At 37.4% G+C, this 12231-nt stretch overlaps 1 protein-coding gene across 3 annotated transcripts; it reads right to left on the reverse strand.

Annotated features, from left to right (window-relative positions):
• Window positions 1–5226: 5226 nt before the first annotated feature.
• Window positions 5227–11929, reverse strand: LOC131468011 (mitochondrial carrier homolog 1-like). 3 transcript variants are annotated; one of them, XM_058641834.1, is made up of 12 exons: window positions 11672–11929; window positions 10781–10865; window positions 10579–10685; window positions 9743–9811; window positions 9581–9638; window positions 9149–9200; window positions 7644–7703; window positions 7466–7559; window positions 6707–6754; window positions 6555–6622; window positions 6078–6153; window positions 5227–5563 (listed from the first exon to the last, which is right to left on the reverse strand). In XM_058641834.1, the coding sequence occupies exons 1-12, from the start codon at window positions 11822–11824 to the stop codon at window positions 5489–5491; spliced, it is 945 nt and encodes a 314-aa protein (XP_058497817.1). In that variant the 5' UTR covers window positions 11825–11929; the 3' UTR covers window positions 5227–5488. The 3 variants fall into 3 exon arrangements, with proteins under 3 accessions (XP_058497817.1, XP_058497816.1, XP_058497818.1); XM_058641833.1 differs by having other exon boundaries at window positions 9743–9814; window positions 11672–11928; XM_058641835.1 differs by lacking the exon at window positions 9743–9811.
• Between the last annotated feature and the right edge of the window lie 302 nt (window positions 11930–12231).

Here is a 12231-nt window from a genome sequence, read left to right on the forward strand (position 1 = left end):
AAAAGTCATAGTTTAGTACGTCGTCCAAAATGTGACAAAAACGTCATAGTATAGTATGTCGTCCAAAATTTGACCAAAACGTCATAGTTTAGTTATGTCGTCCAAAATGTGACAAAAATGTCATCGTTTAGTATGTCGTCCAAAATGTGACAAAAATGTCATAGTTTAGTATGACGTCAAAAATGTGACAAAAATGTCATAGTTTAGTATGTCGTCCAAAACGTGACAAAAAAGTCATAGTTAAGTACGTCGTCCAAAATGTGACAAAAATGTCATAGTTTAGTATGTCATCTAAAATGTGACAAAAATGTCATAGTTTAGTAAGTCGTCCAAAATTTGACAAAATGTCATAGTTTAGTATGTCATTCAAAATTTGAGAAAAAAATGTCATAGTTTAGTATGTTATCCAAAATTTGACAAAAAAGTCATAGTTTAGTATGTCGTCCAAAATGTGACAAAATGTCATAGTTTAGTATGTCATTCAAAATTTGACAAAAATGTCATAGTTTAGTATGTCGTCCAAAATTTGACAAAAATGTCATAGTTTAGTATGGCGTCAAAAATGTGACAAAAATGTCATAGTTTAGTATGTTGTCCAAAACGTGACAAAAAATGTCATAGTTTAGTACGTCGTCCAAAATGTGACAAAAACGTCATAGTATAGTATGTCGTCCAAAATTTGACCAAAACGTCATAGTTTAGTTATGTCGTCCAAAATGTGACAAAAATGTCATAGTTTAGTATGTCGTCCAAAATGTGACAAAAATGTCATAGTTTAGTATGACGTCAAAAATGTGACAAAAATGTCATAGTTTAGTATGTCGTCCAAAACGTGACAAAAAAGTCATAGTTTAGTACGTCGTCCAAAATGTGACAAAAACGTCATAGTTTAGTATGTCGTCCAAAATGTGACAAAAATGTCATAGTTTAGTATGTCGTCTAAAATGTGACAAAAATGTCATAGTTTAGTATGTCGTCCAAAATTTGACCAAAACGTCATAGTTTAGTTATGTCGTCCAAAATGTGACAAAAATGTCATAGTTTAGTATGTCGTCCAAAACGTGACAAAAATGTCATAGTTTAGTATGACATCAAAAATGTGACAAAAATGTCATAGTTTAGTATGTCGTCCAAAATGTGACAAAAATGTCATAGTTTAGTATGTCGTCCAAAATGTGACAAAAATGTCATAGTTTAGTATGTCGTCCAAAATGTGACCAAAATGTCATAGTTTAGTTTGTCATTCAAAATTTGACAAAAATGTCATAGTTTAGTATGTCGTCCAAAATTTGACAAAAATGTCATAGTTTAGTATGTCGTCCAAAATGTGACCAAAATGTCATAGTTTAGTTTGTCATTCAAAATTTGACAAAAATGTCATAGTTTAGTATGTCGTCCAAAATTTGACAAAAATGTCATAGTTTAGTATGTCGTCCAAAATGTGACAAAAATGTCATAGTATAGTATTTCGTCCAAAATTTGACCAAAACGTCATAGTTTAGTTATGTCGTCCAAATGTGACAAAAATGTCATAGTTTAGTATGTCGTCCAAAATCAGACAAAAATGTCATAGTTTAGTATGGCGTCAAAAATGTGACAAAAATGTCATAGTTTAGTATGTCGTCCAAAACGTGACAAAAAAGTCATAGTTTAGTACGTCGTCCAAAATGTGACAAAAACGTCATAGTATAGTATGTCGTCCAAAATTTGACCAAAACGTCATAGTTTAGTTATGTCGTCCAAAATGTGACAAAAATGTCATCGTTTAGTATGTCGTCCAAAATGTGACAAAAATGTCATAGTTTAGTATGACGTCAAAAATGTGACAAAAATGTCATAGTTTAGTATGTCGTCCAAAACGTGACAAAAAAGTCATAGTTAAGTACGTCGTCCAAAATGTGACAAAAACGTCATAGTTTAGTATGTCGTCCAAAATGTGACATTTTTGTCAAATTTTGGACGACATACTAAACTATGACATTTTTGTCACATTTTGGACGACATATCAAACTATGACATTTTTGTCACATTTTGGACGACATACTAAAGTATGACATTTTTGTCAAATTTTGGACGACATACTAAACTATGACATTTTGGACGACATGCTAAAGTATGACTTTTTTGTCAAAATTTGGACGACATACTTTAAGTATGACTTTTTTTGTCACATTTTGGACGACATACTAAACTATGACATTTTTGTCAAATTTTGGACGACATACTAAACTATGACATTTTTGTCACATTTTGGACGACATACTAAACTATGACATTTTTGTCACATTTTGGACGACATACTAAACTATGACATTTTTGTCAAATTTTGGACGACATACTAAACTATGACATTTTTGTCACATTTTGGACGACATACTAAACTATGACATTTTTGTCACATTTTTGAAGTCATACTAAACTATGACATTTTTGTCACATTTTTGAAGTCATACTAAACTATGACATTTTTGTCACATTTTGGACAACATACTAAACAATGACATTTTTGTCAAATTTTGAACGACATACTAAACTATGAAATTTTTGTCAAATTTTGGACGACATATTAAACTATGACATTTTTGTCAAATTTTGGACGACGTGCTAAACTATGACATTTGTGTCTGATTTTGGACGATATACTAAACTATGACATTTTTGTCTAGTTTTGGACGACATACTAAACTATGACTTTTGTCAAATTTTGGACGACTTACTAAACTATGACATTTTTGTCACATTTTAGACGACATACTAAACTATGACATTTTTGTCAAATTTTGAACGACATACTAAACTATGACATTTTTGTCTGATTTTGGACGACATACTAAACTTTGACATTTTTGTCACATTTTGGACAACATACTAAACTATGACATTTTTGTCAAATTTTGGACGACATACTAAACTATGACGTTTTTGTCACATTTTGGACGACATACTAAACTATGACATTTTTGTCACATTTTTGACATCATACTAAACTATGACATTTTTGTCACATTTTGGACGACATACTAAACTATGACTTCATAAATAAGTTTGGGCAAATCGTAGTTAAAAGTTGGTCAGCTTCAGATTTAAAACTCAAAAGTTGACATGGCAAAAAGTAAAATTTAAAACATAGTTCGCACCAAAGACCATGGAGAAAAGAAGCATTTTTATTATACAGGGACACGAGCTGCTCATCTGCTGCTGTCACGTTTAATACGTTTCTGTCACTGAGTCGAATCCAATCAAAGGATTTCAAACACCAGCGTAACAAAACAACACATTTGAACTCATAAATGGAGGCAAGTGTTGATCAACAACAACTGTGTGCCAAGATGTTAACTTGCTGTTTTTTTTCTATGGACTTTTGTGAGTGGGGAAACGGCGCGGAAACTCCCCAGATAACAAAGGGAGTTTCAACCATTTTTAACTTATTTCTGTATATGACATTCAACACCGTTCCATTCCTGATGGATGTCAGTAAATATTATAATAGTAAATAAATAGTAAAAATAGTAGTAAAAAAATACTAAATAGTGATATTCTTCTCTAATTTTTCTGAATAGTCGATGTAAATGACAGTGAGCATTATTTTTAAGTCATTAACCGTTAAGAGTATAATTTGAATATTATTGAACAAACCTTCCAATGATAACAGTATTTTTTTTTTAAAGGTGACATAGACCGGAAGCTCCAATTAACGCTGCGTTTGTGTGTGTATCTGCGTCATTACCTCGTTTATGAAACCCTAAAGTTTCAGAACAAACAGTTCAGCCACTGCTGAGAAAATAGTGTTGTATTGTTTTCCTGGGCTCTGCGAAGCAGATCGACACTTCCTTAATTTGATGTCGTCATCAGAAATCCTCACCACCGTAGCGCCTCCCGGTGCGGGCACTAGTCCGGGCACATCTGGTTGCGTACATTCAACCGCAGAAGAAGAACTAGTCTCGTTGTAGCTGCTGAGATGCAGAGCATCCACCGTGCCAGAGGGGGAGCTGTGTATCTGAGAGCTGGCCTATCTATTACGTCACTTCCAGGTACCTGGCCAATCACAGGACAGTAGGAAAGCTCTCGTTGGCTGGCCAATCACCGCAACTGTTTGGTCTGAAACAGGGCGGCTGACAAGAGCGTCAGTGAGGAGATATTTTGATCGGCTCGTTTGCAGCGATTAGGAGGTTTTTAATCATGAAAACAAGTTAATATATGTAAGTAGACCTCCATAACTAACATATATGTGTGATACAAGCATTCTATGTCGCCTTTAAATAAAAAATGCACTGTTCCAAATTATTATGCACAACAGAGTTTCAAAACATTTTATAGGTTGTAAAGAACTGAAAATGGTCATTTGTTGAATTTGCAGCATTAGGAGTTCATATGTATTGAAATCAAAAGCTATTTCAATCAAAAACATGGTGCATTGTCATGCATGAAGATGATTTTGTTACGGAAAGCACGGTTCTACTTTTCGTACCATGGAAGAAAGTGGTCAGTCAGAAACTCCACATACTTTTCAGAGGTCATTTTCACACCTTCAGGGACCCTAAAGGGGCCGACCAGCTCTCTCCCCATGATTCTGGCCCTAAACATGACTCCACCACCTCCTTGCTGACGTCGCAGCCTTGTTTGGACATGGTGGCCGTCCACCAACCATCCACTACTCCATCCATCTGGACCATCCAGGGTTGCACGGCACTCATCAGTGAACAAGACTGTTTGAAAATGAGTCTTCATGTATTTCTGGGCCCACTGCAGCCGTTTCTGCTTGTGAGCATTGTTTAGGGATGGCCAAATAGAAGGTTTACGCATAACTGCAAGCCTCTGGAGGATCCTACACCTTGATGTTGGCAGGACTCCAGAGGCACCAGCAGCTTCAAATACCTGTTTGCTGCTCTCTTAATCCCATGTATTTGTCTGGCAGAAACCTTCCTCATTGTGCCTTTATCTGCACGAACCTGCGTGTGCTCCGAATCAGCCACAAATCTCTTAACAGTACGATGATCACGCTTAAGTTTTCATGAAATATCTATGGTTTTCATACCTTGTCCAAGGCATTCAACTATTTCTTGAGAGATCCTTTTTCTTTCCCATATTGCTTGAAAATGGCGGTCTGCTTAATAATGTGGAACGTCCTTCATTAAGAGTTTGTCCTTTAATTGGGCTCAACTGGCAAACTGATAATCACAGGTGTCTGAGATTGATTTCAGTGAACCAAAGAGCCCTGAGACACAACAGCATCCATGAGTTTAATTGAAAAACAAAACATTTAATCTTTATGACACTTAAATACAATTTGCATAATAATTTGGAACGCAGTGTATATATACTGTATATACCCATGATTTCTCTCTTTAAGAATGCAGTTCCCATGAGCCTCAGCAGTTGTTGCTATGGAGATGATGAATGTAAATAAAACATTTTTTTTAAAAAAGTCTCTGCAGCTCATACAACAGGTGTTTGGTGAGCAGTGGTGCCGACATCCCATAATGATGAGTCAATCTTTGACAATTGGCAGGGAGGTCACAGGCACCCGGCGGAAAAAGAAGCTGGATCCTCTAAAGATTTGACCCTGAGAGAGAGAGAGAGAGAGAGAGAGAGAGAGAGAGAGAGAGAGAGAGAGAGAGAGAGAGAGAGAGAGATTAGAACGCAGTATGATTTTTAAAATACAGGTAAACCTGTTAGTCCTACTACACCCAGATGTCACGAAAGCTGAAATTAGACAACGGCGAAAAAAAACCATGGTAAAATTCATACCAGTACATTTTATGGACTAAACAGGAGATGGATTTTTATTTAATTGGATATTTTTAAGTTTTTCATAAACCTAGCATCAATTCAAGAAATGTTTTAATTCGCACACCAAAGACGGAAAAGAAGACGTGGAGTGAGCGCATGAAGCTGACGAGGGTGAGTGTTATGTTAGAGAGGCGGCGCTATGACATCATCGTGGTGTAAACGCGAGGGTGGCATTTTGAGATTCCAAAAGTAGCGTCGCATGTCTCCCAAAACGCCAGTTTCCTGTGGCTGAAACGTTTTAAAGATTCTACTGAACTTGCTCTCATGTGTTCGTGTCCTGAGTTTACCTTGTGCCTCAGGTGATTCCAGCAGTGCATCCAGGACTTGAAGATAGGAGAGTGAGGAGGAAGACCTGCAGCCAGACTGACGACACAAAGCACAAACAGTTGTGTTATTATTGTGTGATGGTTAAGGGGTTTTAAAAAAAATGGTTTTCTGGGATGTTGGACGTCTCTGCTGAGCTTCATGTTCCTCGGCTCTTAAAGTGAGAACATTTCACAAAGCAGTCCAAGTCTAGGATAGTTTGGACTTTAACTTAGTCTCTTTGTTTCAGTAAACATTGTAGTTTGAGCACTGAAAAAGATTCTGATGGAAACTGATCTCAGCTCAACATAGGGTACACTCTGAACAGGTCACACAGAGTCATTGTTCCGACCGGACTGCGAACCTGGGTCTTGTTTCTTCAGAGGCAAAAGTGCTGAAGACTACACACCGTGTGGCCTCGCCACTCATGAACTCAAATGTGTTGAAAAGATGGAACTCACCCACAGTTGTTGACCGCCATAACATCAGCCACCAACATGAACGGCGACGTCAGCACAGTCACGGCGATCTACGAAAACAGAAAAACACAGCATTTAAACGACAGATCCGTGAAGGGAAATGTTGAATAAAACAATGTGAATGCTGAACTTACACCCATCACAAACTTGGAGTAGCTTCTCACAGCTGGAGCCTGACTGAACTGAAACACAAAACAACACACAGATGGAACGAGTGAGTGTGTGGATTTTAACTGATTTAACTGCAATTCAATAAATGTCCTTAGGAGCAGTCTTAAAACCACTAGCTAGGTTTTTCCTTAAAAGTGAGAAACACATTTTAACCACATTTTTTGCAAAATCCTTTAAAAAGAAAATACTGTTTCCATTTCCATCCACTGCTGTTAAGGAATTATTGTGAGTTACTTCATTGAGATAAACAATAGGTGGCGTTAAAGCATATGACATAACAGACGGATGTCCAGGTGAAACTTCATTGTGTAAATAAAGAGCGGCAGTAGGTTCAGGAGACACCTATCAACAATTTGATAAATTTGTATGAAAATAATTAATTTCAGCCCCAACTTCATTGGTGTAATAATATTTGGCTGAGCTACAGTTTATTCCACACATTTCTCCTTTGGCTCGCTGTATCCATCAGTTCTGCCATTTTTTCAGTCGCTTTATTTCTACACATCCTCTTTTATTCGTTGAACCTGTTTCCATTGCTCTCATTCACATGTACCATTTCTCCATAAGCCAAATGTTCCACCTCGTGACACATTTAAATACAGTATTTAAGAATTTTTTCAAATGTTCCGTTTTCATTCATGTGTTTTTATGCCCAAAATCGTCTGAAATGCTCATTTAAAACGTGGAGCGTGTCATGTGTCTGTGAGGGGGAAGGAACTTACACTGTCGTCCACAGCGTAGGTGTTGATAAAGTGAGACAGGAGGTTACAACACCACAGGAAGAGGACTTCTCCCAGCATGTGGGGAATGAGACCACTGCAAACACACACAGGTCAGACTGGAGGACGTCGACAAGGAATAATTTGACCAAATCAAATGTGAGGTCGTCATAAAACTCACGTAAAGAATCCCGTGAATCCTTCCTCCTTCAAAATACTTCTAATACAAGTGAACAAGCCACTGAAAATGAGACAAAAAGATGCATTAACATGTGAAGACAGACAACGTAAACATGTTCAATTCTTTCTCACACTCAGCGATTATCTGCTGTCAGGTTTTCTCAGATTATTTATTATTATTTTTTATTATTTCTCAGTTTCCTTGCTTCATTTAACCAGGAAATTAAAACTGAATCATTTTGTTAAACATTTTCTGACATTTTATCAACGATTAATCGATTGTGAAAATAATCACCGGTTGCTTTATTATCTTCCGATTATCTTGAATAAAATAATTTGCTGTTCGTCATTTTTAATAATTGCAAAAAGAAAAAGGCTTTCATTTTGGTCTCTTTTTACATCAGCTGTACACAGAATTCTTAGTGAACATTATAAAGTGTAAAACAAGAATCTTAATAATAGTTAAAAATGGCCGACATCACATTGGGTGCAGTTTGTGTCCGTAGACATGTTCGGGGTCCGTCTCTCGTATCACGTATGAAGTTTTGACGCGATTAGTCAATGTATGGCAAAGTTATAGGGCACTTCCTGTTTAATGGCGAATGGTCAAATTTGCCAAACTTCCGATTTTTGCCGTGGCCACGCTCTTTTGAATCCGCTAAACCTTTTGACAACATTTTGCCTTTGATGTGTCCAGTACAAAATGTCGCGTTTGTTGATGTTGGCGTGCTCCATCCACGTTTCACCTTCAGGGGCGCTATAGAGCCCTTGAGCACCACACGGGTTCGGGAACTATGCCAATATCATTTATCATTTTGGCCAGACCTTACCTCCAGGCCAAGTTTCAGGAGTTTTTATGCACAGGAACCCCATCAAAAATGACCGGGAAAGCCACGGATATAATAACATTAATCTGAAGGATTTCAAAAGGTTCCTCGTCCCGGCCCCTGCCATTCGTGGCTCGGGCCCTTATAATCAAGACCATAGAAATCATGACAGGTGGATGCAAGCGCCCCCTTGTGGCACTTTAAATTGTAACATTAGGGCTGTATGTTGGTGATGGAGAACCTCATTCACGTTTATCCTGATGATAGAAATTCACCACTATCAATACCTTTGAGGGTCCAAGGATCAAGGATTATATTTTATTAGGGATAATAACTTCCAAGATTCAAGATTCAAGAAGTTTTTATTGTCATTATGAGGACATAATGAAATTTTTGCAGAGACTCCCGGCTTGAGGTACACAATAAAATGGCAAAAATAACGAAGGACTTGACATTTAAATAGACATAACGAAAGGCTTAACCCTTAAATAAGACCCGAAAAAGACTTGACATTTAAATAGGACACAACAAGAGACTTAACACTTAATGAGACACAACAAAATGTAAAACCCAACAAAATATAAAAGTACAGTGTGTGCACTGTACTTGCACCACTAAATACTCCAAACTTTAACCCAAATAAAATAGTAGTTTTCCCTGAAGAACAGCACTGTCTCACCTGTACTTGACCTCTCTGCCAACAAACTGAGCCATGCACCGCACCGACATCACTGCGAGAAGAAAAAAACAACCACAAGGTGTCACTGTAACACCAGCTTGAGCAGGAAACAGTCAACATCAGACACACACTTGTGTTTCCTGTTGAAACAGTTCAACTAATAACAAGATAAAAGCAGTGAACATAATTGTTAAGATAGTGAACACTTGTGATTTTGACATTGACTTTTTGTCAATTTTATTGATGTTTTTCAATCCCAACTTCTTCTGTTGTTGTGGGAATGAGACGTGTATCTCATATCCACTGTGTGGTGATCAAATAACACATTTATCTCTTGAAATTAGTAAAAAAAATAAATTATATTTTTTGGGTGAAGTGGCCTGCAACACAAAAATACACAAAAAACATGCACATATTGAAAGGGGGACATACCATGAAAAGGGTGAATGGCAACTCTGGTCACACACTGGATGATCATCTCATGTGTGGTCTGCAGAGATGAAAGATTTGCTCCAATAAAACACAATAAAATAAATGAAAGGATACAGTATTAGTCAGAAATGACATGTTGGTCAGGAGCAGCTGACCTCTCACCTCTTTAACCACTTTACCGAGTGAAGACTGAGGCTCTTCTATCTTTTCTACGTTGGTCAAAAGTGCCACCTGCTGGATAAATAAGTTTGGCTGTTAATGTCTAATTTGACATTAAGCATTTGCACTTCCTGTCCATTTATGCCACACACACACACACATTCCCTTTCTTCCTCACATCACCTCAATAAAAACTTTTTCTGTGGCCAATGCCATTTTTCTTTTTTACCTCCATCAGATAAAAAATATAGAGATGTTTAATATAACAAGTAGTACAAGAAAATGCTGTACTCCAGTTAACAGTAAAGTTTTGTCTCCAATCTAGATGTCATATACATTATTTAATAAAAAATATGTACACTAAACTATAAATGCATGAAATAGGTCATAAAAAACTAAGACAAAAATAACCTTTTAGAGAAGAGTTTTAGTCACCTAGCAACTTAATCAAGTTTTACAAATGAAAAAATGTATAATAACCATATAATGCCGATAATCAATTATTAATCAATTTCTAAATTGATAGGCAACTATTCTGATAATAGATTAGTAATTCTTAGTGTTTTTCTTCAAATGAATGTTTTACTGTTCAGCTTCTTAAATGAGCATATTTCCTGATTTCTTTGCTCATTATAACAAAGAATTCATTAAAAGTTATTTATTTTGGTTTGTGGACAAAACAAGACATTCAAACATCATTATTATGAGGTTTGGGAAATGCTGATCGACATTTTGTGGACCAAACAACTCAATTACTTGAGAAAATAATAAATCTATGATGAAAATAATGGTTAGTCTGAGCAAAGAGGAGCAGCTCTTCATGCTGGGCCTTGCTTTACCTTCTTGGCTTTGCTCCTGACCACGGTGGAGACGGCACTGGACACGATACGAGGTGAGAGTCCTCGGAAGAGTCCCATCTTTCCATCCACCTTGATAATGTACTGTGCTGAAAACAAAGCCATCTCATTGTCAGCGACTCTTGAACTCACGTCCAGACGCCTTCCATTTCAAGACGAGGGAATAATCGCACACCACGCTCACCGTAGGAGAAGAAGCCAGGCAAGTATAAGACTTTTCGACCAAACATGGTCGTGCCCACAATTGGAGGAAGAGGTTCATGTCCCACCTGGACAACAACAAAGACTCAGATTAAACCATAGATTATCTGCTTTGTTGGAATGAAGAAACTATTGACTATTGACGAGGCAAATTTTATTTTTTACAGTCTCTCACGAACACACAACTAAATCCATAACTTAACTCTCATAATACATTTAACCATGGTCCATTATTGGGGGCCAGTCGCTTCATTTATAGTGGCAGAGTATAGTGGCACAAATGTGTTGTTAACAGCTTCATAGTTTAAAAAGGTCCAAAATGACTGTACCTGATTGATATCACCACTAGGGCTGCAATGATTCTTTTGTCCATAAAATGTAGTTAAAAGGTTGAAAAACCTCAGTGTTTAACAAACCTGGAAATCATGATGTTCTCAAATGTCTTCAGTTTTAATCATTTCTTTTGTCAATTTGATGATTATTTAGTAATCGATTCATCCAATAATCGTTGCAGTCCTAATCGCCACCGGTCGATATTGGTCAACCTCTCTTCAAAATGTCCTCATTAAGAGGTTTTAATCACAATTTGTCCTCACAGCCCATTAAAGACATGTACACACACAGAAACAGAGCTAGAAATGTCCTTTTAGGATTTCCATTCCACTCACAAGAGCTCTTATCTTTACCCTTAACCATCGATTCCGACACTCACACCAACAGGTGTGACAGAGAGTGAGGGCATCTTAATAAATGTACTCATTTCCTACGGTTTATGAGCAGTTTGGTCCTCACAAAACCATAAATACACACATAAAACACAGCGTCAATACGGCACCCCTGTAGCTACCGTTAGCCACTTAGCTACATCGGCTACCTGTATGAGCAGTTTCACGTAGATTAGCGGGTGCAAGGCGGCTGTCACCGCCGCTCCGAGCAGCAACACCGGGAGTTCCACATCCTCGGGAGTCGCTGTAGCTTCCTGTCCGGCAGCGACGACGAGGCCGGGCAAGTTTTCCGCCTCCATCATGAAGTAAAGAGCCAGAAGTGGAGCGCAGCGTTCACACCGGTCATTCTGCTGCTAACACACGGACAGCAACAACACAACAGCGTCCTTTTTCTTCTTCGCATCAAAGCAGACGAAGACGCATCAAAGGCGAATTTGCTGCCATCTAGTGGATACAAAAATCACTCTACTCTCTACACTCGAGTCTCCCTATTTTCCAACTGATTACCAGTCTTGTATAAAGTACATAAAATGAATACTTGAGTAAGAGTACAATTTGTCTTACCAGAAAATGACTTTGGTAGAAGTTGAAGTCACCTTTTAATAATATTACTTAAGTAAAGTATATGACATTTACTGTACTTAAGTATCAAAGGTATTATTTAGTCAAATTTCTGAAGGTGAAGCACACATTTTTAGTTTTCCTAAAT

The sequence above is a fragment of the Solea solea genome, chromosome 11 (assembly GCF_958295425.1).
Source record: "Solea solea chromosome 11, fSolSol10.1, whole genome shotgun sequence".
In the NCBI taxonomy this organism is placed as follows: Eukaryota; Metazoa; Chordata; class Actinopteri; order Pleuronectiformes; family Soleidae; genus Solea; species Solea solea.

What these genes read in the sequence shown, in the direction of transcription:
- LOC131468011 (XM_058641833.1), bottom strand. Translation starts at nt 11,824, where the DNA reads ATGATGGAGGCGGAAAACTTGCCCGGCCTCGTCGTCGCTGCCGGACAG. An exon ending in ACGTGAAACTGCTCATACAG is followed by an intron (nt 10,866 to 11,671) that starts GTAGCCGATGTA and finishes GTTGTTGTCCAG; the next exon opens with GTGGGACATGAACCTCTTCC. An exon ending in CCTACGCTGTGGACGACAGT is followed by an intron (nt 6,755 to 7,465) that starts GTAAGTTCCTTC and finishes TTTGTGTTTCAG; the next exon opens with TTCAGTCAGGCTCCAGCTGT.